This window comes from Sinohyriopsis cumingii, chromosome 16 (genome assembly GCF_028554795.1).
Source record: "Sinohyriopsis cumingii isolate HCF-2022 chromosome 16, ASM2855479v2, whole genome shotgun sequence".
Taxonomy (NCBI): Eukaryota; Metazoa; Mollusca; class Bivalvia; order Unionida; family Unionidae; genus Sinohyriopsis; species Sinohyriopsis cumingii.
In genome coordinates this window covers 91,677,740-91,702,868 of record NC_142976.1, presented here as the reverse complement: position 1 = coordinate 91,702,868, position 25,129 = coordinate 91,677,740, and the positions used below count along the sequence as shown (strand labels likewise).

Below are 25,129 nucleotides of genomic sequence, written 5' to 3'. Positions count from 1 at the left end.
ACAAAACGTTTTCGTTTTCACACTTTTCCATTACTTAGTCTAAAACGATAAGATTGTAATACTATATGAACGTTTTATTCTGCTATCCAAGTCCAAAAGGATATTGTACATTACATTTGGGATCAATATTTATTCAATAAAGACATAATACTATTCCCACTGGATTATGTATATTCTTCAACTAAAATCAGTTTTCGTTACTATAAAGTTAGTGAAAAGCAAACTTTATAGCGACACTGTTCAGTTTATGTAAGCAGAATATTCTTATAGCAAATTGTAAGCCGTTGGGTGTACATTACCTAAAGCTTTACTACCGCTCACTAAGTCCAATATATTCAAGTTACATAAAAGTTTTAGATTCTACTAGTATCCCACAGCCACCATGAAACGAACCAGCACATGCCTAGCAAAGTTTCGAGCATGAATATATAACTAGAGTATGCCTATTATCAACAACTTTCCTAGCAACTTTCTTCAACGCATGAACAACTTGTCACAATACTGTTTACTATTATAACGAACGCGGTTCACAAGATAGGCCTGGTGGATGAGAATATATTCCACAAAGTGTGAGATACTCAGATCGAAGCGACTCAAGCACGGTTTTCGATATTTAAACAAAGACTGCACTCTAATCAAGGCAGAGGCAAAGTCCGCCGGAAACAAGACGCGTGAAGAGCACAAAAACATGAAGAGCGCCGTGTAGGAGGGAATGGAAGAAACTGTCGTGGTGTTGGTGTACTGAGCGGCAAAACTGCCTCTATCCATGAGTAGAATCCGCCATGCATATATGTCAAGAATGCCTAACATTTGGCAAAGTGAGTCCACATTATATGATCGAAGTTGGAGTTGAGGTGGTCACAAAAAGACCCTCCCACCGAAAGTGTTGTCATAATAATAAAGGCAACAGTGGGTGTACCACGAGTACACAGGAGTAAAACTGGCGACCGGCAACGGATGGTTGAAGTTTCTGAAAAGTGAGAAGCAGCCAGAGTTTGACGTGATTTTTCATATTCACCTGGGAGGTCATCGCGATGCAAAACTTTGTCATGTACCTAAAATATTGACACCATCGGCAAGAAGTCCAGCGCTATGTCGCCGCCCTAATGTCGATGACACCAAGTTGAGCGTTCACGCTAAGGATCGTAACCATCCGATGCCAAACAGATCGCAACGTTAGCCTACTATATTGGTGTCGCGCACTCGAGCTTGCGCATAGTTTTCGTTGCGTAAGTATGTCGGGCCTTAAGACACCGTCCTCCACTAGAAAACCACATAGTGCCATGATGATGTGCCTCACTTGAGCTTCTCGTTTGTGAACTCAAGCACCAGCAAACGGGCCATTTCCAGCTATATGCATTACAAATGCGTCACTGACGTGAACCACGGCGAGCTCCTGCAAGTTCTGATCAGCACAGCCCCGAAGTAGACGGTGGTACTATATTGGACAACGGTATCGATGGCCGAAGCCATGGTCTTGCACGACTTTAGCTACAAAAGGACTGCTGCACTAACAGACTAACAACTGTCATACGGCGACAACCCGTGGTAAAAGGTTTGCGGAGAAACGTTGTCTTGACAGCGAGATGAAGCTACCGGACCATGCAGTCAAACGTGCCTGATTGAAAGGTATCTCACTCACCTGAGTAAAATAAGCCAGGGGTATCATACACAATGGTCTCCTTCCCTTTGCAAGCCTACCCTCTACATAAAGGCACTTGTGTTACCAGATCTTCTAGGAAACAGACAACAGCAGCAAACTCAGAGGCGGCCAAGGTCACCCTCATCAACAATTTTATCATGGCTCTGTTTGACAGAGCCAACAAAATCAATGACAGCTATCAGGTCGGCGTTGCCACGAACATCCTTGATACACCCACCACAGCAACTTACTATCCCGTAGTGCGGAACTGGTGATGATGTTAGTGAAGGAAGTCACAGACAGTGACGACAACGCTCTAGTACAATATTACGTTCGTGGAAAAGCCCCCACTAAATCAGATAACGCCACCCACCGATTATTGGATCTGGGATTCACGCATCGGAAGGATAGTAGGACAAGCACGGCAATGTTTCCTGCGTAATCCCGATGACTCGTATCTTTGAATTTTGCCGAGACGTTGACAAGTTCGCTGTCGAGAATAAAGTTCGATGTCCCGAGCATGACATCACTCTAAATTTGCTGGCTGTGACGTCAGTGCTGAGGGTATAACAAAACACGATTATGTTCCTGTTATCATGTCAACGTACCCTGTTCTTACGGGATATGACCACAAATACAACGCAGAGCACGATCAATGGACATTTCTACTGGCATGTCAACGCCAGCAAGTAATATTCCAACAACACAGACGCTGAGGTGATTAGTATGTAGATGACCAGGGGTACGTCGAAGATACAGAGATGGCAGAAAATACCTTTACACCACGATCGGGGTTGCGATAAATAGCTGTCACTAGGTATGTCAACGAACAAATTGCTATCTCGGTGGACAATACTTGCGGTACCATTAATGCGACATAAACTTGGCGGCGAGCAGGATGACTGGCAAACAAGACACGGCAAGAAAGTAACAGACCGATGCTACACTTTCGCGACCTTAAACAAAAGAATAATGCTACATGTACCTCCTTCTAAATGGAACTGAGCGGATTGAGAGCAATAATTTAGCGCATGGGTTACGCCATATACAAGCTTAGGGTCTCCAAGGGTGGTGACCGCATCACCGACCACCTAGAAATGACATCGAACAAAGATCGTAAATCTGACGAATCCAGTGGAGCCTAAGGATGCTGTTACACTAATTCACCCATACAATGTAGCAGTGTTCTTTACGAAGCAGACTGATACTCTTACTCGAGAAAACATTCCTCTTTCGCTAATTTGAAGTTTATCTCTGAGATAACAGCATGTACTCGACAATTGACATTTAATGGTGGCAAGTGTTTAGGTTGCTACGGTAAGGCACGGTCATTATGACGTATCGGTTCTTGATTTTCGGATTCATTGAGACATGTATTATATCGAAGGCACGGTTACTGCAGACGAAAGTGTTGTCCTACTGAAGTTCCAGCAACTTATTGAAATAGGGCAAATTAAACATACCCTTTCAAACCTCGTCCAATGCTATGCCTGTAGACATCTACCGACTCTTGTAAGGAGATGAACAGCCACCATATAATTTATCCTAGTATGCGATAAAAGCTGCTATAGTAGCCGTTGAGATTTAAGGTCTAAGATTTACCGCTAGAGTGCTGTCCAAATCTTGGGATAATTTTGTCCTTAGTTGTAATAATTGATACCATGACCATCTCATAAGCTGATTTTATCTGGTAAACCTCTACGCACCAGGGCGATGTACGATGGACTGCACTATCGACTTGTATGAAATGGGGCCTGCCCGCGTGGAACGATAGCGGTGGTGAAGAGGCAGGCATGGAACTCGGAATCTTTTCGATTAGCTGCGCTTCCTTCTTGGCATTGGTGATTGCCATCCAACGAGACGGCCTTAATATAGCCTCCTCGACATCAAAATCATTTGCTTCGGCAATAAAAATTTTCATTCACCAAATTATCAGAAATGGAAGCAGCCATGCATGTAGAAGCATAGCGGCGGGGGAAGCCCTCCACTTAGTTCCACCGTGCAGTCAGTTTGCTCGACGGCATCAACGAAGTCATGATCGGCGTGTCCATGGTGGGCGGCATCACCATATTGATCATGTTGCAGCCGCAGCTTCGACTGTCTTTGGTCTGCTCTCATTCGTCGGTGTGTAGGCCAGTTCTCTCTTCCCGATCCATCTACGAAAGAGGTTTGCTTTGACTGAGTGCGATTAGAAAGTCATTTTTAAGCAGTACAGTGTATGGCCTTTGGTTAGCCGCCTTCGAACTATGAGACCTAATTTGGTAGAATCCCGCTGGAGAACGAGATGAACGCTTTGATTTTCTCAATGTCAGTTTAGCTTACAAGGAAGCAGTTTATCATACAAATATATGTAGTATTATTTCGTATTTGCACCAGAGTCCTCAAAACTCTAAGTACACAGGATCCACCCCATTACCACCACACCTTCGCGAATGGCGAACATCATTCCATGGTGATCTCTCTCTCTCTCTCTCTCTCTCTCCTGGCTATAGGAAGGAATGTTAGATTTATATGATAATCTTTATTCGTTATATTTACATCTGAATACCATTGATTTAATGCTTGAATCTATATCGGTATGTATTGTTTCTGCTTTAATTGTGTTCGAGCTTCAAACTAGGGGCTGATCATTTTGGCTGTGATGCTCACACTTCCCTTTATCCAATAATGAAATGTGGAACATAATTTCAGTTGACATGACTGTTCTTTTATTATATGATCACTATAATATTCACAAACTAGCTGACTACATGCTGTTATAGAACAACTACTTTCGGTTTAATTATATAATTATATTTATGTCGTAAAAGTCTTAAATTCGATTCGCTAACATGTACTATTAACAGTTTAATATAATGCTCTTTTTCTTTTCTTTCCAAATTACATAATTATTGAAAATATTATAACATACCTTGAATAGGGAGGTATAAGTTACTTTTAAGCTAAATGTTAATCGTGGTTATAGAATAAGGTATTGCTGCAATAAATAAGCAGCAGAATTTATAATAAACCTCATAAAATCTGCGAGTCAGAAGCATATCCATTTCCACTGAATTCACAGGAAAAAAAGGCCCGTAACTATCCTTCGTTCCACGAAAGCGTCAAAATATCGATGTTAACTTGACCGTACACTAGTCAGCAAATGACACATTCGTTTGGCGTTTACTGAATGACACACCTCAGTTCAACAAAACCATCGTTTGGCGTGACTTTCATTCTGAAAGAGACAGTAACATGTTTGAACTGATGTGACTATCCCGCATGGAAAAAAGTCGATATCAGTACCGCCAATATAACAAGAGATATATCATTATTTTTGACGATCCATAACATAGATCCAACGGTTGGGTTCTGCTGTAGTATTTGTTTGCGTGCCAGAACGCGTATCTTTATATAAAATTATATTGGTATGTATAGGTGTTCTCCTTGGCATGTAGTCGATGATTTACAGATTAGAATTCACAAACTTTGTCTGTAACTAAACGTCGATCTCGGAAACTATACTTTGAAGAAGAAGAAAAAAAAAACGAGTCTGCAACTGCAAGTACACTTTGTCGGCCGAACATAGATTAGTCAAGGGACCGCAAACAAACACGTCCGAGTCCAATATTGACGGACGAGATTTACTTCCACTTGCGAGTGCAGTAGGACGTGCTCATTTGACAGATGCTGAAATACAAGGAGCAAACGACGACGCTCCCTGCAACAGAAATGGTCGTTCATGCATCAAAACTGAAACACAAACAGGAATAACCTGTCGGACTAAATAAACAACCAACATAATTTCAAAACTATAAAATGAATGAGATGCACAAGTGGTCACATATAGTTTACGTGTTTATCTTTCATTTAGAGCAACAGTACGTCGGAGATTTTAATATGAGTTATCAAAGTCATGGAGTTGTCGATCTCGGTCTTGATGAGATTTAATTCATTTGCAGTAATGGCGGCGGTATCAAGCACAACCAAATACAACTTTGTGATCCACGCGACCGCTGTTATTATTTGAATGTGTGCCAGCGAAACGTTCATGATAGCAATGCACACATGGCACACGCAATCGCCATCGTATGCGCGTTGGTATATATATATATATATATATATATATATATATATATATATATATATATATATATATATATATATATTAACGTAATTTTTCGTATCTGCATTATCGTCACTGTTGGGGTCCCTCACCAGTATATTTCCACCGGGACTCAGAGATCTTCATTCGTCCACAGACACCGTATAGTGACAGCGTTTTATTTGACAATATCACGGCGGTAAATATATGCGCGACAAGGCCGTCCGGCTGTACATTCAGGTGGGCATGTAAATGCATTTCTACGACAGATTGTCAGATAAAAACAGATGTTTTAGCAAAAAGTAATAGATAGGGTACAGAGTACAAAAATCTGGTTGAGAAACATACAGTCATGTGTCGTCGTTCCGATTACTGTCTATCAATCTGTGGCATTCTCATTAGATAATGTCGGTTCAAAATCTTCGGTCCCTGATGACCCTTCAGGTACAATGATACTTCGGACATATTAAGTAGGTCTGGAAATTTGATCAGATTTAAATATTCGGATTTATTATTATTGGATGTAAACATGATTATTTGGGTCTGGGTCTAGGACATGAGATTCCCCACTGGAAATTCCTAACCATGTTGACAACTTTGAATATTTTGTAAAGAAGACTGGCCTATATCATGGTTCTATTATTATGTCTTTGCTTTTTATATAATCTTGTTTACTTGAAACATTACGCATTCTTGCCTCAATATCTTGAAAGAGAATCAGTCTTATTGTTGTTTTCAGTTTTTCATTTGGATTGATTCATTTACTCAAATTATAATTCACTGAAAATACAAATTGCTCATCAACAATATTCACGGACTGGAACATTAATTTGGAATTGTAATGACTTCAGACAAGGACATTTCTTCAAGTTTTCCACAAAAAGGTCAAATTGTTATGCATTGACACTACCATGATAGTGTACCACATGATTAACACTGTCTCTGGACATGAAGAGTATGTATGTATGTATGTATGAATATATATATAATCTTATCTTGTATGTATATACCTTGACAGACTACGACTGAAACAGGTCACTTAACCTAGCTGAATCCTCAATAAAATGTTGAAAAATGAAGTAATTCTTGTGTATATAGCTCAACACTATTGATATCATGGGGGTATAATTTGGCCTGAGGGGTATGAATTGGCCTAGGCATAATATACCCCAGGTGTATAAATTGGCCCAGGCCATAATATACCCGGGTATAATCTAGCCTAGGCCTCTTTAACCCCAGGTATACTCCGGACTGGGGGTATACCATTGCCTGTTACACCGGGATGATATTTTTTAATTGTCGGGCTATTACCAGCGACGTGGCAATCAGGATTTCCTCGGGTTTAGCTACCATGAGACCACTAGTAAACTATTCGCAGGCAGATCCAAAAATGATTCTGGAAGAATATTGGCCAACTCGAATAAACATTTAGTTGCACCAATGTGGTTTTGAAAGATCGGGCTGGTCACGACGTTATCACGCGGAGAATAGTGATTCTAAATTCAGGTTTCGTATTGCTCAAGAACACAATCGAGGTCTTGATCGGCATTGTATTTACAACCAGGCATTGTAGTGCCGTTTTAATTTATATGAGGAGCTCACTTATTGCAAATGTCAATTGTGTGTAATTATTTGTACATTAATGACCTAGTTGCTCACGCACAGGTCGTCGATTAATTAAAGCGTGAGAGCGAGACGAGGGTGTGTCTATGACGCGCAACAAGTATTCGCTGACAAATGTGTGTAGTTTAGTTGATAACATCCGTAGAAATAACTCAGGCTCGCAGTGATCCGATGTGTGTTTCCAGACAATCATCAACTGAGATTGCTGCATCGTGGCAAGTTTTGTGTGTGGCAATCCGGTGTCCCGTTGATTGTTTTGTACAGTTGCCGGACCTATTTTAGTTGTTATCACTGGGGGGGGGGGGAGGAGGTCAATGTCGTAGACGGGCCAACGCTCGCCTGCGCATTGCTCACTATTATCGGGTGGGGCGGAGGAGGAGATGATTGTGTATCTGTATACTCTTACTCTGAATCCATGGTTTTACCGGCTTCAGTATAAACCCAGGTTCAATATTCACAAAGACCGGCTATGAATTCCATATATGCTTTGATTTTTTTGCTCACCAGTTTGTTTCCGTTAACTATTCGATAAATCCAGTTAATCCTATCACCCATTCTCAATCGATGTTAAAACTGTGTTAATATATGATGTCTCTGGTTACCATGATAAAGGTAGCATAACTTTCGTGAATAACCTGCTGCGTGTTTTCGTTGAGATTTTGTCTTACCGTCTGAAGATCTGATTGATACAGTGGTGGGGACTATGCTGTACGTATATAAGCGACATTTGCGATGTTTCCTCATGACCATAGCGTTACTGTGTTTGCATGAATTGCTTTCTCTCCGGCGTGCTGTGCCGCAATGATACCTTCTCGGATTTGCTCTGGTAACTTTCCAGTTGTCATCGCCATCGGGCGCCTACGTCGCCGGTCAGTCTTTAAAGTTTTTTTTTATTATCGCAGTTTCAGCAGCGATGGACTTTCGTGGGTTTAATCAACATGCAAATGTTTGTTAAAAAACCCTTGTAAGGTTTTCACGGGTCATCTAAGGTATCTTTAACATTTCTTTGACGCATACTTGTTCTGGTATATATTTATGCATTTTCTCGAGTCATTAATGAGCTTGACGTTCTGTTTGATATTTTCACGCTGGTGCCATTATGTACTACATCTAGGGTAAACACAGTAGTGTCTTTTCATGATAAGATCAATTTCAGCATCGAAGTCATCTATGATATCCACGCGTATATATTTTACCAGAAATTGTTTGGTATTAAGAAAATATAATGCGCGCATGTATGCATTCCCATTTGTTCACAGCGTGATCAAACTATTTCCAAACCACTGCTGATCGGCAGTGTTTTTTTAATGTGTTGATATTTTATCGGTAAGCGTTTTATATTTGATTTATTAATCTAAGTTTCTCGCCAACGTATTTTCCAGAGTTCCCATCGAAGATTATTATAACCACATGTTCGACACAACACATCCTTATTCTTAACACTAACCCACACTGCGCACACTGTACTGGACCACCACCGTTACGAACCCAGCCACGTCTATCCAGAATATTCATGTATGCATCGTAGTTTCTAATTTGATGTTTAACCCAGGCGAATCCATGCATAGAGACCTTCACACACATGCCCGTACAATCATCAATAAAAGCGTAAAACCCCGCAACATTTCATAAAACATACCCCATCGGAAGTAATCAGTGAGCCAAACTTGAGTCTGCATGCACACATGTGAAAACTGACTGCGCCTGTCCCTGCGGGAAATAATGAGGCGACCTAGATTGCTGCTCATATGGTATATCAGCGCTTTGTCTTTGCTCATGTCTAGTCGGTTTTTCATCTGCGATATTATATTATTCATAATGTAACAGTATGAAACAATATCTTTATGATCCAAGACTTGTTTTACTGTCAGATATATTCAGCAATTAGCATTCTTACAAACTGGAACTTGCAATATTATTATAAATGATACTTGTTGTTTTGTTTTTGATGGTTTGAACGACAGTTTTAATATGCTATTGGCCATATCCTCCTGACCAATTACAGAATACATGTATACAAAGAGCGAATCATGAGCAAACCATGAGAACACTACGACAACACCACGAGAACACCAAGCAACAATAACCTAGATTATATCGAATAGTTTTTCTTGCATAATAGTATAAACGAAGATTTATAATAAACACAATTCTCAGAAAAACAATACAGTGCAACCCATGACAGAGAGGGTAGGGAGTTCATTGAACAGAAAGCAGACGACTAGTGTTGAAATCCAAGGAGTGCACATCAGAATATCAGCATCAACAGCAAGACAATAGAAAGAGAATTTGTTAATTACGATGGGCAAGATATCGATACTGCATCATAGCAAATAGTTTATCATCAACATATTGCCAAAAACAAGCTGACGTTTGTTCTAAATCTGACACAAACACTGCATCAACCACTTGATCTGAAATAGATTACCAACGCCAGAAATTCATTCCACTTTACTCTTCTCGAATGCACCATCACATTTTGCTGGACGCCAATCATCCACCAAAAACTCACCAATAAACATACTCGAGAAATAACGTCACTCAACAAAATCCAGTAAGCGTGTTCATGTGTCATCGACACCAAAAAGTAAATGTGACATGCAGCTAGCCCTAGCCAGGACAATAGCTAATAAAACTTTGCATAGAAATAACCAAATTTCACTTCAGGACAATAGATACATGACATTTGAATCCTAGACTGTGGTTTAAGATGTGGTGATGAAAATACCGTGTTTGAAAAGCGAAGCTCCGAGAACTAAATAGGTTCGGGAAAGAGACTTAACTCTTTTCTCTATTAAATCTTCAATTTTTAAGAATTAGTCTACTTGCATTTAAAAAAGGTTAATTAAAGAAATACCGTCGTATATTTAGACATCTTGTAAATATTTTGACCAATTGCTACTTTAATATAAATTTCACAATTTCTATATTTCTCTTCGTATTATTTCATTTAATATTTTCGATTACGTATTTCTCCCTAAGGAGATATTTATGTTAAAGATAATGTTATCTTCTTGTGTTTTGCTATAAGAATCAATTCAGTTAATTGAAAACTGTGTCATCACAATTCATTTTGGCTATTGGAATGAATACAGACTATCTCTTCTACCATGTCTCGAAATGGGACCTTATTCCCCAATGGACACCAGAGGCAGCGGACTTGGTTGGCATAGATGGGTATCGAACCCATCTTATTATATTACTGGTTAGACTCTCTACAACGGCTTTCCTTTAATCTGCATATTTACTGTATTCAATGTTAATGTTATGGTCAGGCAAGTCATGGTAATATTATAGCAACGAACATTGAATTCAATTTCATTCAATATAATTAGTAAATAAAGTATATGAAAGGATTCCTTGGAGAAACGCGTACCTTTCTTATATTACTTATATTAAATATTCTAAAAACGAACCTCTGAATTTGAAATTACATTGCAAGCCATAGAACGAACGATATTAAAACACAACTGAACTGCTCGCTTGTTCAAATAAGATAAGTGCAAATATAATCAACGCCTTTTGCAAGGATATTTATACGGACCAGACAATTAAACTTCTTTAGGGAGCTCTCACGGCAGTTTGAATTGCTTTCGCACGCAAAGGCAAATAAACCCCAGGCCCCTTGTCAGTACGTAAAGGCAATTTTTGCTCAGTGACCTTCCGTCGCTTTTTAATATTTTGCGACAGAAATATCAAAAACTATGTGCTGATCTCCTTTGAATCAAACTTTCAATATAAATCGACACTTTGAAAGGTGAAAAAGGAAGATAGATTCATTAATTTATTAATCAAATCTGGATTATGCATTGGTTATCTGTGCAGAACCATGTATACGACACCAATGTCTCGTTATATTGTAATACAAAGGTTGGCAAAGATACCCACAATTCGGCGAGTTATCGGCCGATCTCCTTGGTTTCAGTCTGTTTTAAGGTACCGTAGCACCGGATTCTCCAAAGAATTGGTCTAGACTTGGAAAATATCATAACTGTTGAGCAGGCAGGCTTCCGACCTGACGGAAGCACTTGTGATCAAGTCCTTGCCCTGAAAACGGTTTTCAGAAGAACCTTAAAACTGAGGGTTTTTTGTGTATCTAATAGCAGCATATGACACGGTCTGGCATGCAGAGCTTGTTGTTGAAAAATTCCAGACAGTTCTCGCGACAGGCGCTTCAGAGTGCACATCAGAGAGTGTTGCAGCTCGTAGAGGCGTCCGATTAATGGACTCCCACAAGGGTATGTTTATCGCCAAGTTTGTTTAATGCCTATATCAATGATTTACCTGTAACACAGTCGCGCAAGTTCAAGTATGCTGATGACATTGCTCTCGAGATCCAAAGTCGCTCATTTACTGACCTTGAGGGAGTATTAAACAAGGATTGCTTCACGAAATGGCGTCTACATCAAAGCGCAATAAAGACAGTCTCTTGCGTCTTGCACCTTAACAATGCAAATGCGAACCGTGAGCTTTGCATCCTCCTCGATGGGTAGCAAATAAAACACGATTTGACACCAACATACATTGACTTGACTCTGGACAGATTACTGACATTCTACAACCACCTGAAGAAAACTGCAGCAAAACTTATCATTCAAACCAACATATTCCGCAAACTGGTTGGCTCAACCTAGGGCGCAATTTATTGGACAGCCGATTATTGCGCTCCTGTCTGGGCTCGACCATCTGACACCAAGTTAATTGATGTCCAGCTCAACACCACAATTCGCATAATCTCTGGAACTCTACGTCCTACTCCTTTACGATGGCTGTCGGTATTCAGCAACATTCCTTCTCCACATCTACGTCTCCAGAAAGCAACCACAAAAGTGTTGACTAACGTCTCTGCCAGTGAGAAACTTCCACTGTACATGGACATTAGTAACGTTTGTAAAGTTCTCTCGGGACCTAGTATTTTTAGGATATCAAAATAATTCACTATCAATAATGAACGTTACAATGAGGTTGTCATCTTAAATTGAAACGCATGACAAATTCTATTTTATTAACGTCCACCTTGACATTGAAACGTGAAAAGACATACAAAAAATGCCAACAATAAATAAATAAATATAATTTTTGGTAATATAATGTTCCTAATCAACGCTTATCTGCGCATATAACGATTACGATTTTAAAGGTTTAGTATTTTTACAACTCATATGATTACTGGAGATAAAATGGAATGAACGATAAGTATCATCTAAAAGGAATTAATGTTGAAATATATTCTCCATATATTAGACTCTACGAGGTTAGTTCGAATATCAGCATCCTTATCTTCAATAGGAAATGTGCGTTTTTCTTAAAATGGGGGTCCAGTCTCTTGTAGTATCAGTCTTGGTTGATCACCATTTTGTGTATTTTATATCATGTTTATGATTCATCTGGAAAGATATTCACTCAGTATATAGTTATTATAAGTATATCTTTCTCTTTTCTGTCTCACTGGTTTAAATAATGGCTTTGAGAATAATGTATCAGCGTTAGACAATGTCTTGATATGTATGTTGGTTATATGCAGAGTTATATGGTTATAAATTCTCATACTCTTTATTATTATTATTATTATTATTATTATATGTTCATTATTTTTCTCCGTTATATTTACATTGTCAGAATTGTGCAGTATTTTTCAATAGTGAATACCTCTAAACTGCACGTCACGTGTGTCTAAAATCGCATCGTGTATTAGGAACTACTATGCATCATGTAAACTCATGTCGTAGACGCTTTTGGTTGATTAGATTAGTTTATGAATGAACTAAACAACCTGTTTCGTCCATTTGAAAGTAGACATGATATAGTTAACGATGTAGACGAGTTCTGAGTTACAAACATAACTTTGAAACAAGCTAACGACTGAACTTGTTATTAGCAACGTCAACAACAAAAGTGAGAGACGCAGTAACTGAAAATACCATTCTGATCATTTAAACAGTTATTTAGGAAAATATTAGGAAAAGGAATTTGTCACACTATGACCAGTACTCTCTAGGGTCTATACAAATATCAAAGAAAAGCATATTGATGCAAAGGGATATCATATCTATCAGATACATACTATTTTGCAAGTTAGTCAATCACTAAGATTCGAGAGAACTTTGCAACTGAGGGTTTTGGTTCGAAGCTAAGAGCATCAGGGCCAATAAGCCAAGACGACGAAAAACTAGCTAAATGGACTCTCACACAATAACTGCCTTCCCCGTTTAACTATTTGGATACAGTGTTAGGTACCAATAGATAACATACACTGTATAATACAGGAGATAGCTAGGGTCTCCCATACAGCGAGCATGATGCAAGTGACAGGATATAAAAATGTCATCTTTAGCTGGCAAAAAGAATGGTAATACATATACATACATTTATGCATATTGAACTTCATCATAATGTACTTTTTAGTAAGTTCTGAAAATCCGAATGACATGATGCACGTCATGGTAAACCTGATACACGCAAAATTGTACTATAATTTCGGCTACATTTCCAGCTGAAATCACGTTCTCCTTGACGCACTAAATTGACCCAATAAATCCAATACATCACAAGTTGAAAAGCAGATTTAAGTTTGATCAGCAGAGAAACAAAATCCATCCATTCCGGACCAACTGGAAAACGTTTTTCAATGTGCATTCATTCAAAATATGACTATAGATTTTAATTTTAAGGAGACCAAAAGGAAAATTTTGAAACTAATGTCGAACGCATCGCTGAGCGGTTGCTATGTGCGTATTAATATTGTTAGTGTGTATTGGTGAACCTACGGTTGTGCGTTTATTTTGCAATTCAGCATAAATTCAATTCATGTGTTTCTGTAGTGTAATCCTTTGTTATTAAGCCTTAGGTAGGAAAACGAAATTAGTATATAATAAAAGATTTCTGCATTTGTATGGGAAATTTGGAACTCGTTTTTCGGAGTAATACTGTACTCATAAGGTAGTACAGTATTACACCGAAAAAACTCTTTCATATTTCCCATACAAATGTAGTACAGAACATTCTTCTTCTTCTTCTTCTTCTTCTTCTTGTTCCTCTTCTTCTTCTTCTTCTTCTTCTTCTTATTATTATTATTATTATTATTATTATTAAGCGAATCCATTTAGAAAATTGTTGAGAATGTGTAGGTTGATGTATGTATGTGAGAAGAGATAGTAGCAGAAATGAAACTGTTTTGCCTTTTGGCCCTTCAATACATGTATGTAAAAAGAGCACAACATCCATGAAGGAATTACAAATATTATGTAATCTGTGCGCAGTAATACAACAAAAAGTAAATATAATTTCATCATGTAAATAGAATGTAATATGATTATTTTTTTAAATTAGTATTGGTTGCAATAAACAAACTAAGTCTGCAAATGTAGCACATGTCGTAATAAGACATATACAATAGACATCGAAAATAAACCATAATATTAATAAAAGCAGGAAATGTTACTTCGTATGGATATATAATGGCATAGATACATATGTGGCAAGTAAATGTAAAGTGAAACGTCTGACGATTAACCGCACTCAGATCTTATTGTTGAATTTGATCTAATATATATGATCCTATAATCACAAGTTAGATAATGTCATACTTTAATGTTAAGTTTAATATACAACTATAAACTCAGATCATAGATTTCCAAAGACTGATATTAAACAGGAATGAAGGAATTCGTTTACCAAATTCAATTTACATATACCAATATCTATTTGACCTAAGACGCAATAGAATGCTTTAAAAATCCCTAGACATGTTGACAATGTTGAAAATTCCATCAAATTGTAAACAAGCTCGATTCCATTATATTCTAGAATCGTAACCAATGTTAGACCTTGAACTAATAGTTTAGTAAATATCTGAAAACATATGAAAAAGTCAGGTAAGTCAAAACGTCTACCCTCAGTGTAGGATAAAACGCAAGTATACAATTTAAATAAAATATGCATAACACTTACCAAAAATAAAAACTGATACATCTACCTTTCTTTCAATAGGCAACTGGTTATACCTGTTTAGAGGTGCAACTTTATGACTATTTTCCTGATATAAAGATGCAAGGTTTCATTGGCGGATCCAGACCGTGACCAACGTGGGGAGGAGTGGCAAACTACACTTTCACCCAACATTTGGATTTTCGTGGTGCCTTCCATCTAGATTCATGTGCCAACCGATGTTCCTATTCTCCGTCGATCCATAACCAGATATTGCCATTTCTTCAATAAATGACTATTTTTGGACCAGAGAACCGTCGATGGGATTATGGCAGACAGTCCAAGTTGCATTAATTGTTTACAGTTTCGACTGAGTAACATTGTCGACAAGATGTTTGACAGGTTTATCATTTTCTCTCTAACAAACATCATCCAAACTTTATAAGCGGTTACTAGGTAACGTTTAGATCAGGATAGATACCGTTACACGCAAGGGCTTTCACTAATAAGCGAATCAAACAATTTCTGCGGAAGTGTGGCTATGCTAGTCGATGTTACCCTACTTCCAAGGACCTCTAGAAAATAGTCATTGTCAACAGAAAGGTTCTTAAATGCGCAAATGCTATAAACAATTTTTTCTAATCACTTAATAATCATAAATCACGAAACTTTAATAACTTCGCACTTACATTATTTTTCATGGCTTACATATGTATGAATCACCAGTAAGCCTTTCTCGGCTGAATGTTAGTACCTGATTAAATACAATATAAAATACGATTTTAACATACATACATACATACATACATACATGCATGCTTACATACATACATACATACAACATTACATACATACATACATACATACATTCATACATACATACATACATACATACATACATACATACATACATACATTCTATTCGACTGCAAGTGTATCAAACAGCTTTCTGAAGACACCGTATTTTCCATGTGTGCATATAACGTACTGTTACATGTTGATATTGTATTATTTTTTAAAATCTATATATCCTTACGGTGCTACTTTAATAAAGATTCATACAATTATGCAGATTTTTTGTAGCATGATTACTGGCGGGCGAGTATACAACAACATCTAAGAAGAAATAAAATGCTCAGTATATGGGTAAAAAGTTTGTTTCCTAATCTTGTTTTATAAACAAGCTAGATCTTGAATTCAAATATAAAAAACACAACGTTTAACTTACAAAAGGAGAGAAAAAGCAGGTTCGCACCAAACTTATATCCCCAACCATGGAAAAAGATAAAGTACACAGGTATATACAATATACTTACAGACATAAAAATAGACATTAAAAGGTGCTTGCATTAATCGTGCTATCCGACACATAAACGATGAAAGAAAACTATACATTACGAAAATAAGACTGTAATGAATTTCAGGTTACGATGAGAGAGAGAGAGAGAGAGAGAGAGAGAGAGAGAGAGAGAGAGAACAAAGAAATGATGGATGTTCAAAATGTACGGCAGCTGAAACGTTCACGTTGGATTGGCACACAGACAAATCCGAAAATATCGACAGGCGATCATGTCAACTACATATTTAATATTTTCCTACCTAAACACTTTCAAGTTGTATTTTTCTATGCATACGATTTATATCGCGCTATCTTGGAAATGGGAAGCAATATACAAATAATAAAACTGTCTAATTCAGGAAGCTGTTTGTCTTGTCTCAGTCATTGAAATATATACTAGACTGTCAGAATAACTGTCTATTAAATATAAAATATTGTAGGAAAGCCTCAAATTGAATCGCATTTATAACGATATTTTTGGGGCCTAGTGGTAACTATTTTTAACGTCTATTAAATCTTGCCTTCCACCCCTTTGAGTTTGCCACTGCTGAAGAAATATATGAAAATGTGAATTCAAGATAATGTATGATATTATAAGTTCCTAGATATTAATGACAAAATAAACGTAAATTTAGGCTGACTATATATCAGGTTATACAGGACTTGGACACGATTTCCATAGGGAGTGATTTATCGAACATGCAAAGCATTTTCTTTGGGATCAGTTTTTTACACCAAGTATCTGTTTAAATATGAAACAAATGAGACTGTTAGGCATCTTACTTCGTAGTGTATAAACATGAAAACAAAACGTTTCATTCTTGTTTCCAAATTATGGAAACCGTACATGCATGAAATTAATTGTATAGATGACTTTTAGCATAAGATGCTTATGGTACAAATGAAGTTGTCTTGTGCTGTATTTGTTCAAAACTACCCTTCTCAGTCCATACAATATGTTAATAAGTTTTTGTACATGTCATGTCGTGGACGCACTAGTTTCCAATATGGTCCTTTATTAACACTAGAGACAGAATACTGAAAAAGTATACATATATTGAAATTCCTACTTAGAAGAAGTAAAATTCACTGTAAAATAAAACATTCTTTTATGCAAGTTTTATCTGGACCCATTTCGGTCATGATATTTAATGCAAAGCATGTTAAACAATCCGCAAGATATGTATTGGGATAATGCTGAGAATTATTCTCATTTACATCCAAATGCACGGTCGGAAAAGTGTTGTGAAAGGTCATTGCTATAAGCCTACCCTTAGCCCCGATTCCTGCGCCCCATGATAACATTGGTGACATCATTATACAGTAAGGAGAATATAATTCATTATGTATGATATACCTTATGTAGCGAAACAGATAGAACTATGCCATGTAGATTCAAATCTATGGAAATTTTGATTATGGCTTACATTTTGCTTCTTTTCATTTTGGTACGTTTTGAATCACTAGGTACAAGTTTTATATATGACTTGTGTATCAAATACATTCTTTAGATTTCAGAGCAACTAATTTGTTATCTATGACTCATCTATCAATACCTTCATGTTCTAATTCCAGAGTCCCTGCTGGGACCAGATTACAAACAACATCGTTTGCTCCTGATGTGTCCATGGTTTCGCTCTAACGGACGGTTGTCCAAAGAATATTGACTCTAAGTTGTCACAGTAAGCAATAAGGACGTGCGAACGGGGCTGCAAAAGATAGACAGAAAATTTCATGGCAAAGTTCATGTCATATACATAACTACTATTTAATTTAATAATTAGCTGGGAGATATCAGCACGTTTCTAAACAACAAAAAGGAGAAAAAAGAAGGGTCGTAAGTAAATATTACGCATTTGCAACTCACCTGGCCGAAAGCTAAATACCGATGGGACGGCACTGCATCCGTCGTCCGATGTTTGTCATTCTTAGTTATTTATTAACAAATTGTGGACAACGTCACTATATAAGCTTGGAAATCTCTGATGAATTTGAATATGAGCGATATGTCGAAACATTCTTACCTGTGATTGGCTGAGAGCGTGAATATCCTAAAAGTTTTATCGTTCAAGATGGTGTTCATCTTATAGCAATGACCACTAGAATGATAATGCTGCTAACGGTAAGGTTATTTTATCTAAATTTACTTTGTGGATGCCATCAATGGTACCATCGCTCATTGAAGAACAAAAACTAATATCCTTCATGGATCAAGGTGGTAAATCAGTAATGTCATCAACAACGGTAATTTTACTTGGCTAATAGCATCACAACAAGGTGTTTCTGCACCCAGACATATTTTATTGCTCTTCAAAAAACTAACAGATTAGGTAATCAAAAAACTAATCATATGATATTTGATCATCTTAATGCCAGCACTGTATCGTTGTGAATAAACGGACATCAGGAACCATCTGAGGAAATCTCGTTAAATTTTGCAACTCATTCGGTTGCACGTGGATATCATCGCCTGTTAAGTTATATGGGACGAGATCAAAATATTGATACCGGGTTAAAAATATCGCAGTTAGATTTTATAAATTATTATCCGATCTATTATTTTTCATTGGAACATCTTGATTTATTGAGACAATCAGTCGTTGATATACATTTTAAAGCCAAAGTGGTCGGAGGTAATGAAAGTTTTAGGGCGGTTGCTGTTATACTTAGCGATAAAACTATGCTTCTTGAAGGTGTTGCTGGCAGAATGAGAATCATTGATGCTCCTGTGGAAAAAATGTCATCCGAATTTAGATCAATCACGTTTATTATAAACAATGCCATACGATCACGTGAGTGTAACTCTGACTCCAGGTCAGATAAAAAAAACTTCAATCGAACACCACGAAAGTCTGCGGTGTGAAATTAACATTAAAATATAATCAGATTCAAGGTGGACCAAATAAATTATCAGTAACTAAAACACAACATAAACAATTAAGTAAAGCTAAATCAGCTAATGTTGGTGTTCAAATTGATCTTTCTCAGAGTGCGATCAAAGATATGGTTAAAATAGGTGGTTTCTTTTCGTTTTTAGCTGCGTTACCAGCGTTGTTATCTGCAGCTGCTCCTGCTATCGCAAACGCAGCCGCGTTAGGTGTTGTTGGAACCACATCAGGAATGGCGGTAAAAACAAAGCACTAGGAGGAAAATATGGTAAATAAAAAAGGATTCGGTCTTCGTCTGCCAGGAACACCACCATGGTACGGACGCGGCCTGAGATTACCAGGAACACCTCCGTGGTATGGAAAAATTTAAAAACACAAAATATTTCACCGATGTCCAATTTCGATTTAATTGACGCCGTTAAAAAGTTAAAAATAAAATTCTTCCGAGGAGTATTTATGCGAGATCAGTTACCAGCGCGCCCAAACAAATATGAAACCGGAATTATAAATCTTGATGACAGCGTCGGTCCTAGCACCCACTGGGTTGCTTACGCTATCAATCCGCGTGAAATTATTTACGCTGATTCATACGGGTTAGCTCCACCTCGTGAATTTTTAAATTATGTATCACAATTAAATATTCCAACGTGGTATTCTACGTTACCAACACAAACACTGACTGATCCTCCGATATGTGGCCGTGAAGCAATTAATGTTCTTGCAGCGATATCTAAATCAGATAAACCGTATCATAAAACCGTCCTTAAGAACACTTCTAATAAATTAAATCAATCGTTATTGTAACGGTCGACATTTACGGAAGAACTCTGTTATCGCGGATGCTAAAAAATCTCCTGTTGATGTTGATTTACCTAAGTATGCAACAAAAGAAGACGTCAATAATCCTTTAGCGATATCAGGAATAGATCCTGACGAGGTTGTTATTTTTCAAGATCAACACGGAAGACTAAAAACGAGTAATATTAAACTAGCCGATATAATCCGACGAAACGAATACGACATTCACGTTGGTAATTTTAATACTCTTCAGGAAGCTATTTGAGTAACTAACGAGGATGATAAAAGAATTAATGAAAATGCAGCCAAAGCTGTCCAGGATACAGCTGCTGCTATCAGACAGATTAATGACGCTATCAGACAGATTAATATAACAGCCACAGAAACAATCGCGCGGGCCGATGAAAATACCAGAAAAATAGATGAAAACGGCACCGAAATAAATAAAAAAATAACCGGAATTAATAAAAGAGTAGCCGATATCAGAACCACCGTTGATCTATTTGAAGGAACCAGCGTATTAATTCCTGGAATTATCGAGAAAACGGGCTTCATTAAGGTTCCACCAACAATAACCTCATCGCAGATCAATAATATGGTATTTACCTTTGCAACAGGATCAGCAACGTGGACACCAGAAAATAATACCTTCAAATACACCGCATCAGTTACTGGCGTGTACAGGTTAAATATATTCTCCAGAACAAGATTCAGAATTTTAACTAAAGAATATGATTGGCTACGTCCTGCCGACAGACAAACAGGATGTTTAACTATTTTGATGAATAAAGACAAAGAAGAGATATTTACGCTAGAACACGATCGAACACAACCGATGCCATATTGGTGGGTTATGGAATTTATCTCCGAAACACCTCAATTATTTACTGTATAAATTAATAAATGGCATCCAAATACAGGTATAATCAGGCACGTGCGTGGCAGTTATCGCTGAAAAATATGATTGATACATGCACGATAAAAATAAAAAAATATCAGCGCAGGTTAGTTATCATTGATGTAGTTGTTTATTCGGTTTCCGCGGCTATTGCTGGTGCAGGAATAATATTATCCGCGGTAACAATGATGGCACCGATAACAGTAACTATCTGTGTTAGCAGCGCTGCAACTGTTGCAGGTGTTCTTAATATGATCACACAGAAAAATATCTTCGTGCACCAGCGAAAAATTATCTGATTAGGTAAATAAATTAAATACGGCAACAACCGCTTATTCAAAATGATCTTCGTTGTTATCAGAAAGTCTCAGTGACGGAATTATATCCGACGTTGAATTTGTAACGATGATAAAAATTTACGAAACGATTAAAGTAACAGATAATAATAATGACCGAATTACTTCAGCAGATCGTAACAAATACCACACCACACAAAACCACGATGATCTCGGCGAGTTCGACTAACCCAGAATTTAGTATTAATTTCCCAATACTTATTTCTATCGATGAAATAGCGCTAGCACAGTTACGAGTTTACTACATTTGGCCCAATATCAGATCTAAATCATTCGGTGGATTATTATCAAATAATTCTCTTGTTTTTGCAAATAAAAATAACGCCAACGGAGAACACGATTGGACTGTTGTTGGGTTACCAACAGGTAGTTACCAGATCGAACAGATTAATAATGAATTAACGTTGAGAATAAAAAATATAACCGTAGATAAAGAAACCGGAATAAAAATATCTGCGCACAAACCAACGTTAACTTCAATAATCGAAGTGAGTTCTAACTACGTCGTTGATATTTATGCGAGTTCAATAAGAACCGTATTAGGATGGCCAGTAATTCAACCAGAAAAACCACCGGTACCACCAGAACCTAAAAAATCTGATTATGTTACGGACGAACGAAATAGAGCTTCTGGTCCTGCCGGAGAATATATGGTTTTATAATCGAAATGGAATTATCAGATTCAAAAAATTTTATTTTCAGAGGAAAATATGTTATGCTATGGATGATCTCTAGTGAATATATTGATGATGCTGAACTAAATGATGTTATTGAGTGGTTTAACGGAATTAATCGGTATCATAAGGAACAACTACAGCTGTTGCGGCAGTATTTTCAAGAATGTATTTTTAACTTATCAGGTTCATGCGATAAAATTATTGAACAAGTAAAGATTTTAAATCAGCTTGAATACGACATGAAAAATTTAAATGAAAAATTAATTCGAATGATAATTAATGAAAGATCAGACAATAAACAGAAATTTTTAACGGAGTATTCGCTAACTGAGGCAACGCTGGTGAATTATAAATTACCTGGTTATAACGCAGATGAATTAAAAAAAGTCCGTCACCGACACCATCGATGAATTATTTCCTAAATTACATGATGCGTGGAGAAAATCACTACCACCAGCATCTATTTTAATGCGTGACAATGATTCATCTGGCGGTGGCCGGCATATTTCACCGGAAGTTGTAAATATAACTAATGTTGTTGCAGTTAATCCTAATTGCGATATCATCGAAAACAGCTACAGCGCGGACGCGTCGGTGTCAAATCAAGCACAACAAGGTTTTATTTAGTCATTTTCACCAAAAGATATACCACCAGGGTTTTTAATCCTACAAGAGCCAATTAATCCGGTTTATCTTCGGTGTCATAATAATTTATTATCAAGAGTAAATTTTCGTCTATCGGATCAGTCTGGAAATCTGCTTGATCTGCGCGGAGAAACATTAGGTATAAACTTATTGGTGCGATCATAAAAAAAATAACTGCATGTTGGAACTTTCAGTAAATAATATTATTATTAGGAAAAATGAAAGTTCCCCCATGCAAGAATATCATAGTTGTATACGTGAAAAAATAAAACAAAAAAAAAACGATAAAAATCTGACAAATTATCATTTTGTTTTAGTTTTATCAAAAATGACATTGATTGCTTTTCTTCATTAAGCATTTTTTTAGATGTCGCACACGAGTACTAATTACTTTTTTAGCTTCGTATTCCTCAGACAATTTCGATCGGATTTTTTCAACAGCGTTAGCTAGCGCTGTAAATTCTTTTATCGCTGATTCATCGTTGTCAGGCAATGATTGATACATTGCTGATTGAATTTTCTTTATAAATTTATATTCAGACGATAAAACATATCTACCTTCTTGCTTGTTTTGTGCCAGTAAATAAAAATCTTCAATGATCCTGTCCGAATCTAACTCGGCTGATAGCGATATTTCTTTAATTTTTAATACCTAATGGATTTAATTACTTCGTTGATATTTTCTTCGTTCATGATTCGGTATATACATTATACTGAATTTTTATTTCTAACAGTAAAAAAATGTGAATTTGGTATATTATATATACCAAATAGATAATCTTTTCTAAAATATAATTGATTTTGGTGCAGAATTATGTTATTATTTAGTTATCGGAACATAACTAAATTTGATCCACTCTCCAGATTTATATGAAAATGATGAATTATACATTCCTTCTGCTTCTTTGCGTACTGAATCACGGTGAATACTAAAATATTTACCAGCAGAATACATCGAAAGAAATATCATCTCTTCACCGGTATCTAGATTTACCGATTTAATCCTATTGGCTGTTTTATCATTATAACCAGCATTTCCTTTCAAATTATTTTCACTTGGTGTTACTGCTTGAAGATTATTTATGAATTATTAAGTGTGTTTCCATCAATATGATCGATTACGAACCCATCCTTTAATGGTCCGTGAAAACACTCCTATTCAAATCTATGACTAAGATAATTTTTCTTTCCGGCTATAAAACGAAGATAACCAGCATTACTAATGTTACCAACAGGTTTTTGCGATTTACAATGTCTGACAACACCGTTGCATGATGCTTCGTAGTTGTCAATGATTGGATGCTTGTTGAATACTGTATCCATATACAATTATTTATTTGTCTAAATCAAAGTTTGTCTGAAAACCTATTTAAATAATATTCTTCACATCTGATAGCGATATCACTATCAGGTGATTTTTTATCATAGTATCTTTTCATTTCTCGATAGCGTTTTCCGCCGAGTTGTATGCATATTCGTGTTTTTCCACGAATTCCGATGCTACATTTGATGCATCTAGTTGGTCCTGGACCGGTTCTACGAAACACGCTAAATGTTCTCCACAAAATTCACCTCGACATGACTTATTGCAACAAGTAAACGAACCAAACATGAGCCATTTGCATTGATTCATTATTATTTAGATATTTGTTTAAAATATAACAATGAGTTTACTTGATCTTCATGAAGCCGAATACGATTTACCTGAAATAAGTCATGCCAAGAAAGAATTTTACGATGACGGTGCGGCTCATGTGTGGTCATCATGGAAAACTAACACCGTTGATAACACAATGAATGATATACGAGCTAAAAAAATAATTAATTTGTTAGGTGATAAAAAATTTATATTCAGAATAAAATTTATTGTTTATAATGAAATTGATGTATGGATCACACGTGATAAACGAGATCCTGTAATTGGTGGAAAAAATCTGTCGTAGTAAGTGGAAAATCTAAACCAGGGTTACTAACTGGCATTGATAAACTATATTCGCGCGTATCCTGTTATCGCGGTGGTTTACGGAATTTGTCAGTTTTGTGACAAACCAGGTGTTGATAAACTCTCATTGATGAAAATGTCGGTGAAAATAAATTGTGTAGCCAAACGAGTAATAGAACATTTTACAAAAGCTAAACGCGGAAACAGACTAACAGATTTACGAAGATAAAAAATAAATGCGTGGGAGGAGTCGTTTGCTGCTGGTGCATCGGTTAATGATGTTGCTGCGTTATCAACGAGGTTAAAGTTTC

General features: G+C 36.9%; 1 protein-coding gene across 1 annotated transcript in view; it reads right to left on the bottom strand.

The window, feature by feature from the left end:
* The window catches only part of LOC149780989 (uncharacterized), a 32,251-nt gene extending 13,934 nt beyond the window's left edge, over positions 1–18,317 (bottom strand). The window contains exon 1 of the mRNA XM_089936447.1: positions 18,171–18,317. Within this exon, the coding sequence (XP_089792573.1) occupies positions 18,171–18,243 (73 nt within the window). The 5' untranslated portion in view covers positions 18,244–18,317. The remainder of the gene's footprint in view (positions 1–18,170) is intronic.
* Positions 18,318–25,129: the final 6,812 nt, after the last annotated feature.